General features: G+C 43.1%; 1 protein-coding gene across 1 annotated transcript in view; it reads left to right on the top strand.

Annotated features, from left to right (window-relative positions):
- Nucleotides 1-2190: 2190 nt before the first annotated feature.
- The window catches only part of trip11 (thyroid hormone receptor interactor 11), a 38290-nt gene continuing 18927 nt past the window's right edge, over nt 2191-21553 (top strand). The window contains exons 1-14 of the mRNA XM_017718226.2: nt 2191-2741; nt 6834-6910; nt 8360-8470; nt 10440-10742; nt 10849-10917; nt 11710-11875; nt 12150-12488; nt 12764-12801; nt 12901-12999; nt 14335-14532; nt 14709-17462; nt 18818-19099; nt 19270-19410; nt 21250-21443. Coding sequence (XP_017573715.1) covers nt 2606-2741; nt 6834-6910; nt 8360-8470; nt 10440-10742; nt 10849-10917; nt 11710-11875; nt 12150-12488; nt 12764-12801; nt 12901-12999; nt 14335-14532; nt 14709-17462; nt 18818-19099; nt 19270-19410; nt 21250-21443 — 4907 coding nt within the window. The 5' untranslated portion in view covers nt 2191-2605. The remainder of the gene's footprint in view (nt 2742-6833; nt 6911-8359; nt 8471-10439; nt 10743-10848; nt 10918-11709; nt 11876-12149; nt 12489-12763; nt 12802-12900; nt 13000-14334; nt 14533-14708; nt 17463-18817; nt 19100-19269; nt 19411-21249; nt 21444-21553) is intronic.

Below are 21553 nucleotides of genomic sequence, written 5' to 3'. Positions count from 1 at the left end.
TTCTGAACGCTGCGGTTCGACCTCTGTACCAGCAATTGAGCTGGTAATGCACCAGGTGACCCCACAGCCTCCAGCAGCAGAGTAAACAGTCCGAGCCTCTGCCTGTCTGTCAGCAGCCGTTACTGTACCAGAGCCCGGCCCGGTTCTTATTCCTCCCGTTATATCAAAAACAGGCCTGCTGAACAGCAGAGGGCGCCCTCGAGCGAGTCCTCAATGAATGGGAGTGAATGGAGCTCAAAGGTTAAAAACGAAGTTAAAATAGTTTCTAATCACCCAGAACTTTCCTTTAATTTTAGAGCGGGAGGATGAATTTCACTAAAAAAACAAAGAAATCTCACCTGTATGTTTCCTTTTTACTACAGCAAATGGGTTTAGGGCAGCAGGAGGCGGGGCTTTACTGCTAGAGCGGGATGATTGATGGGCGAGCGGAGCAGCTCATTGGCTGTTCGCGCTCACCGACGTCATGGCTCCGTTTTAAACTCCTATAGCTCGAGTTTAAAAGCTCTTAAGAATATAACAGCGGTGTTAAAATGTTTTACGCTGTTCGGAAATTATTCCATTCTTTTACATTAAAAATGTTTCAGCATTTATAAACTATGATTTTGCTCAAATGCTCCATATCAACTCGTTCATTTTGAAGTCGGGAGCGCCCCCTAGCGTCTGAGAAAGCCGCAAGACGTTGGCCTTATTTACCGCTGAGAGAGCTAGACGTGAATAATCGATCTACACTAGCTGATATCGATCAACCAATAGGAATACAAAGACGCCGTGACATCATTGATTGACCGCCCGTTTATTTGCATAAGGACGAGGAACTACAGAAATAAAAAAACATTTTAAAAGTTGTGGAAATTAATGAACAAAAAAGAAAAAAATATACACAAATTTGTGAGAAGGAGAAATGATTCAATACACATAAGTAAATGTATATTTATGATATATTTTATTAATATAAATATATACAGATTTTTATGTATATTTATTTCATTTTAGATTCATCATCATTATGCTTCGCAATTCGAATTCATATATTAATTTATCAAGTCGTTCATTTTTAATTTTACTGATTTTTAATTTGGCCCGATCTGGTCCATCATACCTGAGCAGCTGCAGGGCTAATATAATATAATAGACATCAACAATATCGCTGTCTGTCGGCAACAAAGGTGTGTTTTAACTATTTAAATGGACACGTTAATCCCTGAATTTTGTCCAGAAACAAAATCAAGCTGCGCTCATACTCTTGCGGATTTCGCCTGATCCTCTCCACAGTAACGCTAATCGGCGTACGAACGCTGGCGCCCTGGCGCCACTGGAGGGCGGTGTTGCGCAGAAAAATATTTTTAAAATATTTAATTACCTTTTTTTTTCCCATGTAGCGAAATAAGAAATTGTGTGTATGAGCCAAAACCTTCTCTCGCTCTCGTCTTGCTTATGTCTAAAGTCAAAACACAAATACGATAAAACATTTAAGCTTCTTTAAGAAGGTTTGAATGTTATGCGATGTTGCAGTAAGAGCTCTCGGACTCTCCGCTGTCTGAGCCACACGCCGTCCGAGGAAACCTCAAAACAGTCTGCGAACCGCGCCAGAGTCCCGATGGCTCATATGAACTGTACAATTATGAAAATGTAATATTTCATGGTTTCCTACAGGCGTCTGTAGCGGGATTCCAGAGTGCCTTTGCCATGAGGATGGAAAACGCCTGTTTTCGGTGAGATATCAAGAGAGCCTGGAGCGCCACACGATTAGCTGTGTGATTTTTTCCCACGAGGGGGCGCAAGTGTAATATAGTTGATATGATCAGCTATCACGACTTTAACAAGAAAATATTACCTTCAGATATTTTCCAGGCCTCACGCCATCTAGTGTGACTGTGTCTTCTTTCAAACTCATCCAATTCACCTGCCTGTCTCTGTCTCTCTCTCTCTCTCTCTTTTCTCTCTCTCTCACTCCATCCTTCTCTCTCTCTTTCTCTCTCTCTCTCTCTCTCACCCTCTACTAATGATAATTTTCCATTTTATAAAACTCGTCGTAAATTTACTTCACAGATTAACAGTTTTAACTCGTTCAGAAATCGCCTTGTCCAGCTAGAAGCGTTCAGGGGTTCAGTGGGCGATCTCGGTCTCTGCACACTATCTTGGGCTTTCGATCCGCCGGTGTCCCATAATGCTTTGCCCCGTCCACGTCCCCCTGTGACGCTGCAGTCCGGTGATGGCCGCGGTCGAGCTGGCAGGAGCGGAGAAGACGAACCAAAACAAAGGCGGTTTTGACCATTTCTGTGTTGTTGTCTTCATTCCTGCGGAGGCTACGCGGTTCATCTGACTCCAGACCGACGGCTTAGTTGATCATATTTGCAGTTTGAGAGCTTTATGTTGGGTTTCTGGGCACGTTTTTTTGTGCTCCGTGTCGCGGCGGCGGCGGCTCCGCTTTCACCGCAGACAGCGCTCGTTTAGCGGCTGCTGATGAAGGTCCGTTAACCCGGGGCTAACATCTCTCATGCCTGTCGGGCTGGAGTGTCTCTGTGGAGGAGCAGGAGTTTAATAACCAGCCGTCCGCCGTTTCAGCTCCGCCTGTTCCCGGTTACCGGGTGTCGGAGAGAGTCAAATGTCCTGGCTGGGCGGTTTGAGCTCCGGGCTCGGTCAGTCCCTCGGCCAGGTTGGAGGAAGCCTGTCCTCCTTCACCGGCCAGATCTCCAATTTCACCAAAGACATCCTGCTGGAAGGGACCGAAGAAGTCGGAGGTGAGTTTCAAAGACCATTTAAAACCATATGGAACCGCTGCGGGGGTGAACGATACAGTTCGGCTCGATACGATATTCCGAGATGCTGCTTCGATACTGTCATGCGATTCTTCTCAGTATTGTGGAGTTGGGTGGTAGGAGGTCTGCTCAATATCACCACCCGCTGTATGGCTAAAAGTATGTGGACACTCCTCCTACTTACTACAGGTGGATCAAATGAAGCGCACAGCCTTGTAGTCTCCATAGAGATATTGTGTGCTGGCAGGGTTTAAACCGAGGCAAATGGTTGTATAAATATATACTAATAAACAATTATAATCAAATTACTGCTAGATCTGCCCTGGTCAACTGTAAGTGCTATTTGTATGAAATGAAAGCATCTCTGAGCAACAGCAGGTCAGATGTGAAGTGGTAGACCACGCACTTTCACACAGTGGGACCCCTGATTGCTAAAGAGCACTGGAAACGTGTTCTCTGGAATGATAAATCGGCTTCTGTATCCATCAGTCTGATGGAAGCATCTGGGTTTGGTGGATGCCAGGAGAACGTTACCTACCAGAATGCATAGCTCCTACAGTAAAGTTTGGTGGAGGAGGGATAATGAGCTGGGGCTGTTTTTCAGGGTTTGGGTCCATCAGTTCCAGTGAAGGGTGATGTTGATGCTACAGCACAAAGACGATGTTATCAGTTATATGATTCTAACATGGAGGGAACAATTTGGAGAAGACCTTTTCCTGCTCCATCATGACTGAGCCCCAGTGCACAAAGTGAGCTGCATAAAGACATGGTTTGATAAGTTTGGTGTGGAGGAGCTTCAGTGGCCTGACCAGAGCCCTGACCACATGCCCCGGGACACTTTAGAGGATGAACTGGAGCGGACATTGTGAGCCGGCCCGCTCGTCCAGCATCAGTACCTGACCCTGACAAATGCTCTTTTGACTGAATTGGCACAGATTTCCACAGATGCACTCCAAAATGTTGTGAAAGCTTCCCAAATAAGTGGAGGATGTTATGCCCACAGAAGGCGGGTGGGGACTGAATATTAATGTTAATATTAATGGTTTTGGAATGGGATCTCCGACAAGCTCGTATGGGGTGCTATGTATAGGCCTAGGTGTCCACATACTTTTGGCCATATTGTGTGTTATCCACTATACTTATGATTTATAAGAATTATTTTACATTAATGATGTCGTGGTACAGAGGTCACCAAAACTCCGAGACCGCCGTTCAGGTGTTTCACGTCTTGGCGAAACAGCGAAAACTCAGAAAACTTCTTTAACCGTTAATAACGCAGAAGACTAAACGTATCATTTTTCATATCAGTATTTACTGCGTCCACTCTTTTCTCTTCATTCCAGCTTCCGCTCTTTTCAGGAGACTCACTTTCATGCTCCTCAGAGAACCTGCAGACACACCTCCAAAGTTCAGTCTGAGAAGCCAGTTCATTTTCTGAAGTGATCAAACCCATTCAGTGGTGCTGAGGTCTGGACTCTGGGGTGGTCAGTCCGTCGTTCAGCTTCTTTGTTTGATGTGTCCGTCACCTTTTCTCAGTGAGGTTCTTCTTGATCAGCTACACATCCTTTCAGACCCACAGCGTTGAGTGGTCTTCTCACAGTGGAAGGATGGACAGAAACACCTGTGGATGTTTTCAGATCTGAAGCAGCTTGATCTTCTCCTCTCTCTCAGAGATCAAAGCTTTAAATGCTGTTTATCTGATGGCAGCGGTTTTGGTGTCTACCAGGTCTTCCAGGTGGTTGTTAGGATCCCGGTTTTAGAAACCCCTGTTTTTTTTTTTTCTTTGACTTTTTCCTCTCTTGTGCGTCTTCCTTCGATATCTTATATCTGACCTTATTGGAAATGTCGGACCATGGCACAGTGATGTGTTTAGCCCTGCTTGATTGAAAGCTCTGTGAAACGTGTTTCCTTTGTGTCCTCTGGATACAGCGTGATGGACATGAGCCTATTTGTAAACACCTCTCTGTGTCGGTGCCGTGTGGTTTCTGAATGGTGTAACCGTCTCATCCAAGGCCATGAACTGTGCATCGCTGAAACTCAATCATGTGCACCGGGCCGAAAAGCTCAGCTCAGCGCTTCCCAAAGCAAACACGCCGTTTGTGTGGCGGTGTTGGTGAACATCTCGCCACCAGCGCAGGCGGAGAACTTTGATCAGCAGCTTCCAGCGGAGCAGAGCGGCTGATAGACTCTGACTCACGTCGTCCTGTGATTTATAGATCTGTTTCCATGACCTGCAGACACTTCAGCATCAGAGAGACTTCCAGACCAGCAGTCTGATAAACGTTTCGTAGGTCCTTTGTACTTCTAGCTATGAAGGAGCGATGGTGATGTTTAAACCAGGCCTGGATGTCTAAATATAAAAATAATAAGCACAGTATTATTTAACCTCTTCAACTCCCTGAGGCCACCGGTGGGTCCTAAATGCTCTTTGTCATGTTCTTCATAACGTTCATATTCCATAAGCTCCATTCAGAAGCTGGGCGTCGTGTGAGGCTGTAGCTCTTCTCTCCAGTCTAATAGACGGTGATGTCATTTTAAACCCTTATAATAAAAGAAGCTGAACTTTGTTTTTCTACTGAAAGTCGACCCGTTTTTCCCCAAATCTGGGCTCTAAACTATAAACAGACGGCGTCTCTTCAGTGATCTGCTCTGGAAACATCACTTTTAGAAAACAACACAAAGAGCGTCGGAGATTTTTGGCTTTCAGCAGTAAATTGTGAGCGTATGGTGATATGCCTAAATCATAAAACATGCATTCTGTTAATTTGAGGGGAGCTTTTACAATAAATAAATAAATAAATAAAATTGAAAAATTTACATTTATTTCATGCAATTACTGAATAATTTGTCTTACAATTTGATCTTGTAAATTTAGATTGACAAACCTAAAATATATCCTGGAGAATAGGAGGATAAACTATAGGTGCCTTTGGGAAACCATCCATCCATCCATCCATCCATCCATCCATTTTCTAAGCCGCTTCTCCGTCAGGGTCGCGGGGGGATGCTGGAGCCTATCCCAGCAGTCTTCGGGCGGAAGGCAGGATACACCCTGGACAGGTCGCCAGTCCATCGCAGGGCAGACAGACAGACACAGACAGTCACTCACACCCAGGGGTAATTTAGCACGTCCAATTGGCCTGACTGCATGTCTTTGGACTGCGGGAGGAAACCGGAGAACCCGGAGGAAACCCACGCAGACACGGGGAGAACATGCAAACTCCACACAGAGAGGACCCCAGTCACCCGGCCGGGGAATCGAACCCAGGCCCTCCTCGCTGTGAGGCGACAGCGCTACCCACCACGCCACCGTGCCGCCCCCTTTGGGAAACCATATAGTGTTATTTTCATAATTTTAATCATTATATAGGAATGCATCTGAACCACTGGGGCTCTCAAGCCTCTCAACCAAAGAAGCTGCACATTTTTGTGTACGTTATTTAGTATTTATAAGGCCGTTTAATAGTAAATTAGCCCTCTGTATTTCTCTGTTTCCCAACATGCCGATTGTCACATTGAAAGCATTGTTGTCTGTCGACAGGGCTGAGTTTGAACAATGTGGTTGTTGCATCCATTAAAACTTGGACCAAAGCAGCTCAAACAATAGCAGGGGACATTTTGAAGCCTGTTTTGTGTGCTGTTCTCTCACCATCACTGGAACTGTAATGTATTTTAATGTGTTTTGAAAGAATTATTTATAATCCATAAAATAAATAAATAAATAAACAGTAAATCTCCGTCCTGGGTTGACTTTATCTGGTTAGCATGGACAAAACTGCATAAGATTCCCGTTGGTGTATTTTAAGAGAAGAAAACGGACCAAAGAGTCTGATCAAAGCAAGTGATGCCAGGTTTGCGGGACATTGTTTTAGTTTAGCAGCATTTTATTGATGTGTCGGCCACCGCCGGCGTCTTCTCTTCTCTTATGAGTGAAGGGATAATGGTGTTATTTAAAGGCCAGGATGTGTGTTAAACTGAAATGTCTGAAATGTGGGGAGGGGTGGAGTGGCTATAAATATATTGTTGCTGCTGTAGAGCTTGTAAGTGATTGGTATGTGCTTGGCTTTAAAACAGATGCTGCCACTGAGCTACAGGTGTCCAACTCTAAGCTGGCAGAACTGGAGGGTTCATTTGCTACGCAGAAATCTGAGGTATGTTCTCTTATATAATCACTGTACCAATTAATATACAGTGCTGCGCAAAAGTCTTGGGTTATCTGATAAAGTTTAAACACAGTTTGTCTTGTTTAACATGTTAGAATGAACAAATAAACAGTTTGAGTGTAAATGTGTTTCGTTATTACCAAATGTGTCTTTGAGGATATCCAGTACTTACAGTTACTGTGCAACGCCTAGTTCATCTGATTAGCTCTTCATTAAATTAAGTCCCGTGAAGCTGATCAAATTCATGCAGAGTGCAGAGAGACGTCAGGAGTTAGAACCTGTGCTCTAACTATATTGTTCTCATCAATATGCAGTGGTGGACAGTATCTGAGTAAATGTAATTAGTTTCTGTACTTTAGTATTTTTGGTGTATCTGTACTGAAGTTTCTCTGTTGTGGGCGACTTTTTCCTTTCACTCCACTACATTTCAGAGTCTAATATCCGACTTTTTCCTCCTACATTCTGAGAAATCTGTCATTCCTTTTGGTTTCTGTGTGTATAAAAACGTAACATGTCAAAACGAAAGAAGCGCAAAGCCAGAGCACCAATCAGGGCCCAGCGGTCACTTTGTTTAGAGCTGGTTTTGACCTGTTGGTCATACCGACCCAGTGCAGCACACGGTTCAACGTCAGTGTAACAGCATAACTGATGGAAGAAACTCCCGATTCTAACTTAACTTTGTGGAAAGAGACCACAATAAACTTTGCTTTTTCACAAAAAGTGATTTCAGAGCCACTCGGTTCTCCCTGATGGAAACTGTTTACCTTCAGTGTTTTGTGCTTCTGATCATTTTAATAGACGTCAGCGTCACTAATTAATGAGGTTCTATTAAAAGACTGGTTTACCAAGAGAGACGCTGGAGGACTTTCACCTGAAATGAGTTCATGAAGCCAGTCTGGTTATAAAAATGATAACAGGACCAGATCAGAGCCAGAATTACTCTTTTAGTACTTTTACTTTGTACTTAAGTACATTTGAAGGTAAATACTTTAGTACTTTTACTCAAGTGGAGGTCTAAAGGGAGGAACTTCTTCTTTTACTGGAGTGATATTTTACCTTGGGTGTCTCGACTTTAACTCGAGTTCATGATTTGTGTTTTTCATCCACCGCTGCCAATATGTTAACTTTACTGAAAACAAAACTTTCCTGTTTCTCTTGACTGTCTTATGTTTGTTTGTATTGATTCTAATGTTATGTAGTGATTTTAGTTGCAAACACACAGTTACTGCCAGGATGAATGTTTTTTTTTTACGGGTGCTTATAGAACTACACATGAATAGCTAAAACAGGGAAATCTAAAAAGCTAAGACAAGTGGTATAAACTGGAATACTGTCTGTGTTCGTACATGCAGTACAGATAAGCTCTAGGTAAAAATAATGTTAGTCGTGTGTTTTCATCTCCTCCACTTTGTTTCTGTCTCTCTTTCTCTGCTCCAGTATGAGCGTCTGAGGAGGATAAATGCTGAGCTGGAGGAGAAGTTGGAGGCAGCAGAGATCCAGGTCAAACAGCAGTCACTGGAGTACAGGACTCTCCTGCAGCAGAAAGAGGTGACACTCTCCTTATGTTCCTGTGGGGGTGGGCAGTATGGCAGAAATATAATATTACGGTCCTTGACGTTTTTAACTTTTTTCTCTGGAGTTTGGTAAGTTGCAACCAACAAAATGCACCAGAGGAACCGACGTGCCACATTTAGAAATTATATTGAGGTGAATATGTACAGTCATCTACAAACCTGGTTCAGAAGTTTAGACAATAAGAAAAAGGTGAATTAAAAACAACCTGCAGTCATTTGCAAATCCTTCTTCACCTGCATTCAGATGAAAACAGTACAAAGACACAACTTTTAATATCTCAACTAATTTGATGCCAGAAACATGTTCCCAAAAAGTTGAGACAGGGGAATGTTTACTACTGTGCTACATCACCTTTCCATTTAAATTGAGTTGTTTTTTTTGTATTCCTTAGTGTTATTTTATTTAATATGTGATGTTATTAAAGATTTTCATTAGAACAGTCAGTTAGCATTAAAAAAAACACATTAGAAATTATTAGAGAGTAAGTCTATGAGTAAGTTACAGCGGGCAGTGTGTTTTTTTTTTTTTTTTTTTTTTTTATATATATATATATATATATATATATATATATATATATATATATATATATTTATTTATTTATTTTTTTTTGCTGGGGAGTGTTAATATAATCGATAATCATTATATTTTAAGTAGAAAATATCAGGCAAATTATTTTCTTCTGTAAGAGGCAGGTCTGGAGTCACGCTTTTGTAACATTGTTGTAACTCTACGTTGTTTTGCTGAAATAACCAAGAATGTCCCTGAAAGAACGTCATCTAGATGGCAGCATATGTTGCTTGGAAATGTGTATGTTGCTCTCAGCATTGATGGTTCCTTCTCACGTTTGCGAGTTACCAACTAACACAACACTCCAGGCCATGACAGCCGCTGACCTTTAAACTGTATACTGGTAACAATCAGGAAGGCCCTTTTCCCTTTTTTAGCTCGGAAAGTACAATGTCCATTATTGGCAAAAAAAACAATTTGAAGGTACACTTGCCAGAACACAGCACCTTTCCACTTTGTGTCAGTCAGTCTCAAATGAGCTTTAGCCCAGAGAAGTCGGCGGTGTTTCTGGATATTGTTGACACATGGCTTCTGCTTTGCGTAGTAGAGTCTTAACTTGCCTGTGTAGATGCAGCGACGAACTGTGTGTACGGACTAAGGTTTTTCTGAAGTATTCTCAAGTCTATATGGTTATATTCAATACAGAAGCATGTTGGTTTTTTATTACAGGTCTTTCAGAGGGATCAAAGATCACAGGCTTGCAGTATTAGTTATCAGGCTTGCCTTTTATGAGATTTCTCAATAATTTAATAATGTTTATGCACTGTACATGGTGAAATCTCAATTCCTTCCTTTCATGAAGTGGCTACAGAGCCTTTCGTCAACGCTCCTTTTCCTTTTACATTCTTATCCCTGTTACTACTGTCCAAACCTTTTTATTTATTTATTAGAATCTGATTTGTGTTTAAGCAGGGCTAGTTATGCTTTCTTTAACTTTCCAACTTACTTGGGATTTAATCTTGCATCCTTCTGACAACAGGCACCATCTAAACATTTGAGCAAAACATGCAGTTCAGTGTTCAAGATATTCCAGGGGAATTCTGGGCCAGTCCCAGAGTACATTCCTGGACATATCCGATGAATGCATGCTTGGAAAATGTAGAAATGGCGTTAAATGTGCTTAGTTGAGCGTTATGAGAATAGAGCAATACTTGTTTGAGGGCTACAAATGCAGTAAAATGCAGATAACCAGTTTATAACAACTGTCTCGGTGTTTATAATCTGTCTGTTCAGAAAAGCATATTGTAGTATAAATTTGTTGTTATACTGTTATAGTATTAATCTGTTATAGTATTAATCTTCTTTTTCCACAGCATTTTATTTGAGCCTGTATTTTGTCGGTTTTGTGTTCAGTTCTGTATGTGTGTGGTTCCAGGTGGAGATCAGCCATCTGAAAGCCCGCCAAAACACTTTACAGGACGAAGTCCAGAAGCTCAGAAGCTCCAGCCAGGACATCACCTCTTCCACCTCTGGCCCTGCTGTGCTTCCTGTGACCACTGGTGCCACCACTACAAGTTCCTCTTCCTACCTGTCTCGTGCCTCATCTTCCCATCATGGTTTCCATGGAGATGAAGTGGACCTGAGCGATGTCCTGTGGTCACAGCAGGAAATCAACCGGCTGTCCAGTGAGGTGCATCGTCTGGAGGCAGACGTGGCCCACTGGAGGAGAGTAGCCCAGGTAACGTCCTTAATGTTCCTTCACTATGATATAGGGGATTTACTAGCCGTCTAATGTAATTTTAGGGTCAGATTTTGACAGCGTTTCTTTTGTTCATGTCTACCAGGCTTCGAAAGTACCAGGAGCAGAAAATGGAGACCAGGGGGAAATCCTGAAACTGCAGAGGACCATCAAAGTGAGATCTTTAATTTCTGTTTGCATTGTGTTCGAATTAGACTTTTTATTTTAGGTCTTTGATTAATTGATTATATTTCATAAATCATTTCCCTCAGTGACACAGATCACTGACTTGCTTTTCAGTAAATTTCTTTATCATGTCAAACACGTCATTTCATTTAAATAACGTTCTTGAGCATGAATAAAATATCAGATTTGACTTATTTTCCTGCGTAATTTACTTAATCAGTATTGTGTAACTAAGATGGAAAGTGCTGTACTACTGATGACGAAGATTAGTAGTAGTAGTAGTAGTTCACTTTGACTGCCCCCAAAGAAACTACAAGTTAATGCAATAAAGGAATAAATTAGTAATGTTGTTAAAATGCTTTTTACACATTTTTCTGGTTTGAACCTTCAAACCTTGTAGTTCTGGTTGAAACCCAGCTGTGATGAGATCCGTGGTTGTAGCCATCTCATTCAAATACAGCTTTTACAGCAATACTTCTGAAATCTTTACCAGAGTGGACAGTGCACAACAAGTAGCATACTAACAAAAGCAAAAGACTCTCGAGAGTCTCCATTATAAGAAGAGTCCACAAGCTGTAGAGATCCGGACTGGTGGTGGTGGTGGTGGTGGTGGTGGTGGTAGTAGTAGTAGTAGTAGTAGTAGTAGTAGTAGTTGTAGTTGTAGTTGTAGTTGTTGTTGTTGTTGTTGTTGTTGTTGTATCATCATCCTTCTTATTAGTTCCCATCAATACTTCAGACAGACCATAGTTTAATACTGATGGAGATTATTTAACCCAATCAGGAACTGCGGGAGGCGCTGGGCAGGGAGGTTGATGAGCACCAGCATGAACTGGCAGCGTTACAGGATGCCCATCGTCAGAAACTGTCCGACATTACGAAACGGCACAGAGAGGAGCTGGCGGAGTATGAGGAGAGGATAGAGGAGCTGGAGGAGCAAATTCAAAGTGGTAGAGACTTTTTTTTTGTAATGTATATTTTGTAAAGACAGATTATCTCTTTTTGGGTATTTATCAACAAGAGCATGACATTTGTAATAATTAATTGGTCTTGGAACAAGGTAGAATGATTTTCTCTGTCAAAGTTTAAATATTTAGTGTACTTCTCATAACTACATGTGGCCATTAGTACAGTAACGTTTGCTTGTCTTAAAATTGCTAGACATCTATGACCATTTTTAAATGATGGTGATTTGGTACCTCTTTATATTTTCCCTTTACCCAGGAGGGGCTGCCACAGTCACCGCTCCATCATCACCACAGGATTCCTCCAGACTCGAGGAGTTACAGGCCACTATTCATTCTCTGCTAGAAGAGGCAGGGCTTCACAAGGCTAAGCATGATGAGCTAATGGCCAGTCTTGAGGAGTCTGAACATCTGAGGGCAGCATTACAACGTGAGAAGGAGGAGGCCAAGGCGGAGAACGCAGAACTTCTGCAGAATTACAGTCGTCTCCAGAGTTCCGTCAGTGAACTTCAGACTCGTGTACAGGAGCAGGAGGGCAAAGCCATGTTCAAAGCCCAGCAGGACAATGAGATCCAAGCCTTGAGGAAAGCACTTGCAGGTAATTGTGGTGATGTCAACATGTATTTGAAGTTTTACATTTGACAGAGGTTTACGTTTTGTGCCAAATTCTAGAGGATTTGTTGTTCTGGAGTACATCTAAGCCACATGTGTAATTGCATGTAGCTTTTAGTAAACCTTTATTTTTATGGAGTGAATAACGTGGCAGCCTGTCAGTGGTGATGTGTAGTTACACTTTCAGAGTGTTTTATTTGTAATGCATTGTAAATCGTAGCCAAATAACTAACAGATGCTAATAATCTATTTATTTTGTAGCTGCTGAAAAAGAGATATCCAGATTGAAGTCCAGTGATGTGAGTCTGTTTCTGTTTCTTAATGTCATAACATTTGTGACGGGCTCAATCGTATTGCTCACACATTTGTTTGGTCTGTTTTCTTTTCTCATGAATCAGGCTGAACCGAAGGCGGACGTTGAGCATGCTGATATTCTGGAGCTCAACACAATTATCGGTACCTTAAGACAAGAGAAAGAGGATATAGAGAAAGAGAAGGTTTGTTACTATAACCTGTGCTTCTTTTATTTGGTTTGTAAATGTTTTATAGACCTCTGAGGTCATGTTTCCCAGCAGGCCCAAATAAGGGATTCTGGGTCAAAGTCTTTTTTACCTATGGGAGAAATGTAGAGTTGGGTCCAGCATGTAGTAAACAAAAAATGTTCCAAAGCTGATATATCCTGTACTACCACCCCCACACACACCTGCTACTCAAATTATAGCCTACTGTGGCTGAAATTACTTGACTACCACATGTGACAAAGCTTTTTTGGTTTGCATTGGGTATTTTGGTAAGTTTTATGATGTTGGGTCAATGTATAAGAGTTTTTGCTTGCAAGTAGCGTATACACTGATCAGACATAACATTATGACCACCTCCTTATTTCTACGCTCACTGTCCACTTTATCAGCTCCACTTACTCTACAGCTGCGCTCTGTAGTTCTACAGTTACAGACTGTAGTCCATCTGTTTCTCTGATACTCTGTTACCCTGTTCTTCAGTGGTCAGGACCCCCATGGACCCTCACAGAGCAGGTCCTATGTAGGTGGTGGGTCATCACTGCAGTAACACTGACGTGGTAGTGGTGTGCTAGTGTGTGCTGTGCTGGTACAAGTGGATCAGACACAGCGGTGCTTGTCATAATGTTATGCCTGATCGGTGTATGTTGCTATATTGTTGTTTTGACTACTTAACAAGATCATAGTTCATTGGTATTCATTCATTGGTAGTTAAAGTGAGTGATTGAGGTCATTTTGTAAAAAAATACTTTTGATCTTTCTCATTGAGAAAAACAGAGGAAAGATGGACACATTGTCACCGACCTTTTTTTTGAGGAGTAGCGCATGCATATGCCTACGTTTTGTTCCGTGCCTACATGCAAAATGAATTGCTTTCCAGAAAACAGTACATAGATGTATACTTATTTTTGCCATATAGAGCTAGGAATCATTTAGGATTTAGATAAAAGGAACCGTCTAGATAATATTGAACGTTTTGTATACAGTCGATCTTTGGTTAAAAGGCAACATGTTTAAATCTGTTTCTTCACAAGATAGTGAAGTAATGTCCTAGTGAATGTTCACCAAATGTGGATAGAGGGTGGGTGGATCAGAATGTGATTGATTAGGATTTAGGTTAAGGGCAGTTAAGTGTACTTGTTTATTTTAAAATCATTCTTAATTTAAAAAAAAAAACACTTCCTCACAAAAAAGTTGATTGTCTGACCGAGTGCCTGAATAATTGTTTTTTACTTTTCAGTATTTTTAATGTAACCCTTTCTAGATGAGACAGATAAACCTATCCTTTTTTCTGTGGCTACTTATCCTAAACAGTTGGCTTTGGTTGAGAAAGTAAAGCTAGCAGAGGAAAGAGAGCATTTGATTCAAACTGAGGACCTGCAGCAGGAGGTTTCAGACTTGAAGACCCAGGTGGATCAGAGAGAGCAGTCTCTAAAGCAAGCACATCTCGACATGGACACGCTCACAGCTGAGCTGGAGGAACTTGACCGCCAGAACCAAGAGGCGACACAGGTTTATCTTTAGTTTTGAACTGTGCCTATATTCACTCCTATACTTAATTGTTTGTTTGTTGATTTGATTGTCTAAACCAGGGCTACCAGGAGTTGGGGTTCCCTGGGCCTGTATTTACTGTACTCCTTACCTATTATCATTCTGGTTTCTTTTTTTGTTTTGTTTTTGTTTTTTAGCATCTCATCACTCTGAAAGATCAGCTTGCTGCGCAAAAATCTCAGGCAGAAGCTGAAGTTACCCGTCTAAAATCTGAGCTTTCAGACTCTCACAATCAAAAGGAGGCACTGCATCAAGAGCTGGAGGCTCAGAAGCAGAAGCTCAGCCAGAGTGCCTTTACCCTCAACGACCTGCACATGGGAAAACAACAACTGGAATCCACAGTGAAAGAGCTGAGAGATAAACTCAGCAAGTCTCAGGAGCTTGGAAAAGAGGCACGCCTTGAGGCCTCTGACCTGAAGAAGCTTCTGCAGGAAAAGGAAGCCCATCTTTCTGCTGTTCATGAGGAGCTTAGTCATGCAGGAGAGCAGGGAACTGAAGTTGAAAGTCAAAGGAAGCATTTGGCAGAGAAAGATAAAGAGATCCAGGACTTGAGAAAAGAGGTGGCAGAGTTGAAGGTCTCGTGTGAGAAAAGGTCATCAGAGGACTTTGATTTGAAGATAGAGAACAGGAAGTTGAAAGAAGAGAGTGTTCAGGCTCTTGAGAAAGTGGAGAATCTGGACCGGCAGTTACGGGACAGCCAAACCTCTCTCAACAGAGTTCTCTTGGAGAAGGACACGCGCATTGAGGCATTGAAACTGGAGAAGAGCCAGCTAGAAGGCGAGCTGAATCAGTTAGAGAAGCGGCTGTCTGAGCAGGCTAAGCAGTATCAAGGGACCATTGAAGATCTGACCAGAGCCCGATCTATGGATGCCTCTGCATTGCAGATGGAACACGAGCGAGCCGTGAAACTAAACCAAGAAAAAGACTTGATGATAGCAGAACTAAAGCGTGAGATAGAGCAGATGGCATCTGACCACAAAGACACCAGTGAAATGTTGGACATTACTGTGGCTGGACAGAAGCAGCTTACAGAGCTTCTACAGGAGAAGGATACTTTTGCAGCATCGCTGAAAGCTCAAGCTGCTGATGCACAGAGGGAGTTGGAGGCCAGCATCTCGCAGGCAAAGCAAGAAGGTGATGCCCTCAGGAAGTCAGTGGAGGACAAAGACAAGCAGCTCGGGGCCATGAAGGAAGAGAACAGCCATCTAAAGGAAGAAATCGACCGTTTGCGGGACCAGCAGAGCAGACCACAGCTGATGTCTGAACCAAAGACATTGGACATAATCACTGAGCTGGAAACAGAGGTTGCACAGCTCAAAGCAGCCAGAGACCAACTCCAGGAGGAGGCAGGAGCTTTAAGGAAGGCATCAGAAGAGCAACGGGAATCGCTTCTGCAATGTCAGCACAGTCTACAGATGCAACAGAGTGAACTGGAGCAGGCTCGATCAAGACATGAGCAAAGCACTCTCAACTACGAAAGACTCATTAGTGCCAAAGATGAGGAAATCTCGCGACTAGAGTCGGAGGTAGAAAGCTTTAGCATGCAAAGACAGAGTCAACTCCAGACTGTGGACATCCTTCAAGAGGACAAGACTCGTTCCCTCAGTGGCGAGAATGGCAACGAGAAACACGACTTGTCGAAAGTGGAGATTGAGAGGCTTGTGAAGGGTATCAAGGAGAAGGAAACCGAGATTATCCAGCTGAACGAGAAGAATCTTTCCTTGACCCAACAGCTGGATCAGCTTGTTGTCTCTCGCGATGAACTGGGCAAACTTTCACAGATGGTGCTTCAGAAGGATCTAGAAATCCAAGCACTTCATGCTCGGGTTTCGGGTGGACATGGCCAGGAGGTTCTGTTACTCCAGCAGCAGATACAAGCTTATGCGGTGGAACGAGAACAAGTGCTTGCCGTGCTGAATGAAAAAACACGTGAGAACAGTCAGCTGCGTTCAGAGTACCATCGCATCATGGATATTGTTGCTGCCAAAGAAGCTGCTCTGCTTAAACTTCAGCAGGAAAACCAGCGCCTGTCCACCATGAGTGACCCTTCAGGCAGTCAGGAAATGTTCAGAGAAACTATTCAGAACTTGTCTCGAATCATCCGCGAGAAGGACATAGAGATTGACGCCCTTACACAGAAGTGCCAAACGTTGGTCACTGTCCTCCAGTCTTCCAGTGGAGATTCAGGAAATGGTGGTCAGGGTGGTGTGAGCAGCAATCAGTTTGAGGAACTCTTGCAGGAGCGGGACACCCTGAAGCAGCAGGTCAAGAAGATGGATGAATGGAAGCAACAGGTTATCACGACTGTGAAGAACATGCAGCACGAATCTGCCCAGCTACAGGAGGAGCTTCTTAAGCTGCAAGGGCAGGTGTCCGCTGACAGCGACTGCAGCTCCAAACTCTCTGTCGACTACACCAGACTCATCCAGAGCTATGAGCAGAAGGAGAGAAGACTGGGTAGTTTGAGTCAAGAGCTTGCTCACGTTCAGCAGACCATCAGCCAGCTTAGTAGTACCAAAGATGTCCTGCTTGGAAAACTGGACAGTTTTACTCAGGCCCCAGAAGTTTCCACACCATCTATCCAGGTTGCTGAACATTTCCAGGTTTCTGTTGCGTCTCCAAGCCTGCGGGGAGCAGCACCACCCATCCAAGGCGAGAGTTTACGGCAAGAATTGGAGGCCTTACAGAGAGCTCTAGCGGAGAAGGAGAGTATGATCAGAACGCTTCAGGAGATTAACCATCGCTTGTCGAATTCCGCATCTTTGTCGGAGAGTGAACAGAGAGGCCATGCAGAGGAGCTGAGGCAGGCGCGTGAGAGGATTGACACTCTACAGCGATCCCTCAGGGAAAAAGACCTGCTCATCAAGACCAAGGGGGACCAGCTGAGCCAGGTGAGTGTCTGTTGTTGAACTTCTTATTGATTTTTACTTGTCAGATGATTAAAACCTTCTTAAATAAAATCTTAGAGCCTAAGGGAACCGAAGGTCCATTCCCATTTCACCCCTTGCCCCTAATGCATTTACTTCTAGTGGTATGGTGTGCCGATTTTTTGCCAATTCTGAGATAGAGGGGTAAGGCGAAGTGTTAGGATTACGTGGGTCTCCAAACAGAGTTATGAGAATGCCAAGATGGCTGCAGAAGCAACCATAGAAACCCACAAAAGTAAGCATTTCCTCCATTAAAGGATTACGATAACCGCTGTGTTATCTTTTTAATGCCGTTTCAGTGCATTATGGTCCTTTTTTTCATAACAAGCATAAAAATCGCTAGTCATATGCTGATGTCTCGGTAGCTAGCTAGCTAAACTTCCCATTCCACCTTAAACTGTTCGAATTTTCCAGTTCTGCCTGAAATGGTGCAGCAGTTCTGACTCCTGAGGTGCCAGAATGTAACTGCTGTGCCATTTCAGATGGAACTGGAAAATTCTAACACGAAGCTGGCGAATAGCTGACTTCAGCTTCATATCACCGAAGAATTGGGGGTCAGCGATAATAATGAAAAAAATAAAATAAATAAAAAATGGCTCAATACCCCCAGTTTGTGTACATATGATTGAAGAAACACTGTCGTGGCCATGGAGTGTTAGTGTGTGTTGCGCTGGTCACACACTAGTGTCCACTCACTGTCCACTCTATTAGTCAGTCCACCTTGTAGATGTAAAGTCAGAGGCGACAGCTCATCTGCTGCTGCACAGTTTGTGTTGGTCATCCTCTAGGCCTTCATCAGGGGTCACAGGACGCTGTTGCTTGGATATTTTTGTTTTGTGGGCTATTCTCAGTCCACTGAGGTGTTTCATAACTCCAGCAGCACTGCTGTGTCTGATCCACTCAGACCAGCACAACACACACTAACACACCACCACCACGTCAGTGTCACTGCAGTGCTGAGAATGACCCACCACTCAAAAAGTCCCTGCTCTGTGAGGGTCCGCGGGGGTCCTGACCACTGAAGAACAGGGTAACAGAGTATCAGAGAAACAGATGGACTACAGTCTGTAACTGTAGAACTACAAAGTGCAGCTATACAGTAAGTGGAGCTGATAAAATGGACAGTGGTCATAATGTTATGCCTGATTGGTGTATAATCTGCATATTGCTTGTATAGTGTGTATTGGATGTAAATTATTTGTGTATTGCATTGAATACTAGAGAGACATCAGCAGCTAGAACCAAATTCCTTCTGTGTATCAACATACTTGGCCTACGAATCTGATTCTGATTGTTTTTTTTTTTTCTGCATTTTGCAGGTCAGTGAAAATCTGAGAAATCGAGAGAACGATAATGAGGTTTTGAAGCAGGCGGTCACAAACCTGAAGGAGCGTGCGCTGATCCTGGAGCTGGACGTGAAGAAGCTGAAAGAGGAGAATGAAGCCGTGGCTGTGAAATCGCGAGAGAAAGAGACGGAGTTCCGAGCTCTGCAGGAGACCAACATGCAGGTGTCGCTGTTGCTGCGGGAGCGAGAGTTTGAGTGGAAAGCAGTGAGCGAGAAGGCTGCAGCCATGGAGAAGTTGCTCAAAGATCGAGAGCAGGTTTGATTTGTTTATACTTCCTTATCACATCTCATTTGATGAAATTGATTGGACTTTCAACGCTGTTTATGGTAATGTAACCTGCTGTATTCCTTTTCTGTTTAAGTGCTGTTCTCCAAGTTAATGTGTGGACTCAAGACTTGGTTAAATTGTGTATGTGTGCCCATTAGGGTAAGTCTGGGGAGCTCAACCAGCTGCTGAATGAGGTGAGATCCATGCAGGAGAAAGCGATAGCGTTCCAGCAGGAGAGAGACCAAGTGATGATGGCTCTAAAACAGAAGCAGATGGAGACGTCAGCCCTGCAGAGTGAGGTAGGAGCCAGAAAGAGAGGGTTTTGGAAGATGTGATGCTGGATTTAGGTTTTTCATGTCCTGTGGTGATCCATTACTCTCTCTTTCTCTCCCTCTCTAACTCTCTCACTCACCCATGTTCCACTTGCTTCTCAACAGTGTTACTTGAAGTGTTAAATTCTTATACCCTAGCAAACATCTTGCCTAAATGGTTACTTGGCCATTAAGCCGCAAAGGATGAGATGTACTTGCCTGTCAATCATGTTGTACAGCACACACCATGCTGGAGAGCTAAGCCCTATTTTTGTAAAGCAACAAACTTCTGATTTTGTACTAACACTGCAAACCAATGAAGTAAAAACAGAAACTGAGTTTGTTAATTCACATGTGATTTCTAACACTAGTCGCATTTACATCCAGACTGATAATCCATTAATAATGTGACTAATAACTCGATCGGAATAGAATACATCCATGTTAACACCTCAGTTGGAATAGTCTAGTCTGATTGAGGCCATTCAGAATACAATTTATATCCAACTGAACGAGGTGGGTAATCCTGTAAATAATCCGTTAAACAGAAGAATAATATCCGTGTGAATGCCTGTATCTGATTACATTCCCTATCGGAAAGTTTCAGTCCGTTCTGCATGAGCGTCGCGTCATAGTGAGAGTTTATACCGTTCAACACAGCGGAGCAGAAACTGGTCTGCAGAGGAGACAAAGTTCATGCTGTGATCTTTAAAAGATGGCGGTGGGACGGACATCCAGCTTATGTGTCTCAGAACACGACGTCTTCCTCTCAGCCTTCTTTAATAAGGACGTGTGAAGGACGTTTTCCTGAGTTTGACATTATTTTAAAGCAATTAAAAACAAAAGCACTGCTCACTGCTGCTCATCTCACTCTGACTGGACTCACGTGATGCTGGTTGTCATGGTAACGACTACACTAAGGCTACGTTTACACAGCAGGTAAAAGTGGTCTGAATCTGATTTTCTCACCAAATCCAATTTTTTTGCGACATCAGTCTGAACAGATCAGCTCCCAGACTGACCCGCAGATAAACAGTCATGACAGGCAGAGAACGACAATCACTCCCAGAGCTTTCAGTTTCATCATTATAAAGTCCCAATGGTTGACAGATGGGCTCATCACCCAGAATGTGTTCGGGTTTGCCGTATAAACGGCATGTTATTCGGCCATGGCTGCTTCTTTGGTTCTTGTCCTCAGACTCTTCAAACGCTGCAGCCTCTGTCTCCTCCGGCTGCGCTCGGCCATTTCATTCGAAACCTCTTCAAACACAGAGCGGCTGCGATGAGTCTCTTCTTTTTTTTTGGTACGGAAACATCAGCCTAAATGTTTGTGCGCTGCTGAGACTCAATTATGACAAATGTCAAGTTGGACTGACGCAAAATCACATGAATTCCGATCTGACTGTTCAGACCAGGTCTCATTGCCGCAGACTGGATAAGTATGGGATTTTAGTACCACATATGAAAGCGTATCAAATCGGAATCGAAAATGTCAGATTCAGTGTGTTTTTGCTGTTCACACTGACACACAGACACACATCTGTGTCACATGTGAGGATAAAGATTGGATTTGGGCCACTTCTACCTGCTGTGTAAACTAAGTGGTTCTCTACACGTGTAATTTTGGATCTGATTACTTGTAGTGAGCATGTAGATGGAGATTTTTCATCTGATTGTAGAGTGAGAATAAACACCTCAGTCTTTATGTGTAATCGGAATGTATTAATTCAGATTGGCAAAAATCTTTGCATGTAAACACAGCCAACAGTCCAGCATGGTTATCGGGGCCTAAACTGAACCCAGAATCTCCTGTTTGTGTCCCTGTAGCTGCAGCATACAAAGGACAAGGAGCAGAGACAGAAGCTGGAGTTGGAGCGCTTGCGGAATCACCTGCTGGAGATTGAGGACTCATACACACGAGAGGCGCTGGCAGCCGAGGACCGTGAAAGTGAGCTCAGACGCAGGGTGGCAATGCTGGAGGAGAAGCTGGCATCATCTTGCAGCGCTGTGGAGAGTGCCAGGTTTGAGAGAACCTCTAATTGCTTACAACACAATTGTTTACAGCTGTTTATCTGGGTAGTAAATTTATTTTTGCCTTCATTGATTAGTCCAGTATTGGTTATATGTATTT

The sequence above is a fragment of the Pygocentrus nattereri genome, chromosome 5 (assembly GCF_015220715.1).
Source record: "Pygocentrus nattereri isolate fPygNat1 chromosome 5, fPygNat1.pri, whole genome shotgun sequence".
NCBI lineage: Eukaryota > Metazoa > Chordata > Actinopteri > Characiformes > Serrasalmidae > Pygocentrus > Pygocentrus nattereri.
The sequence above is the reverse complement of the archived record's forward strand: the minus strand, read 5'-3'. Positions and strand labels throughout refer to the sequence as shown.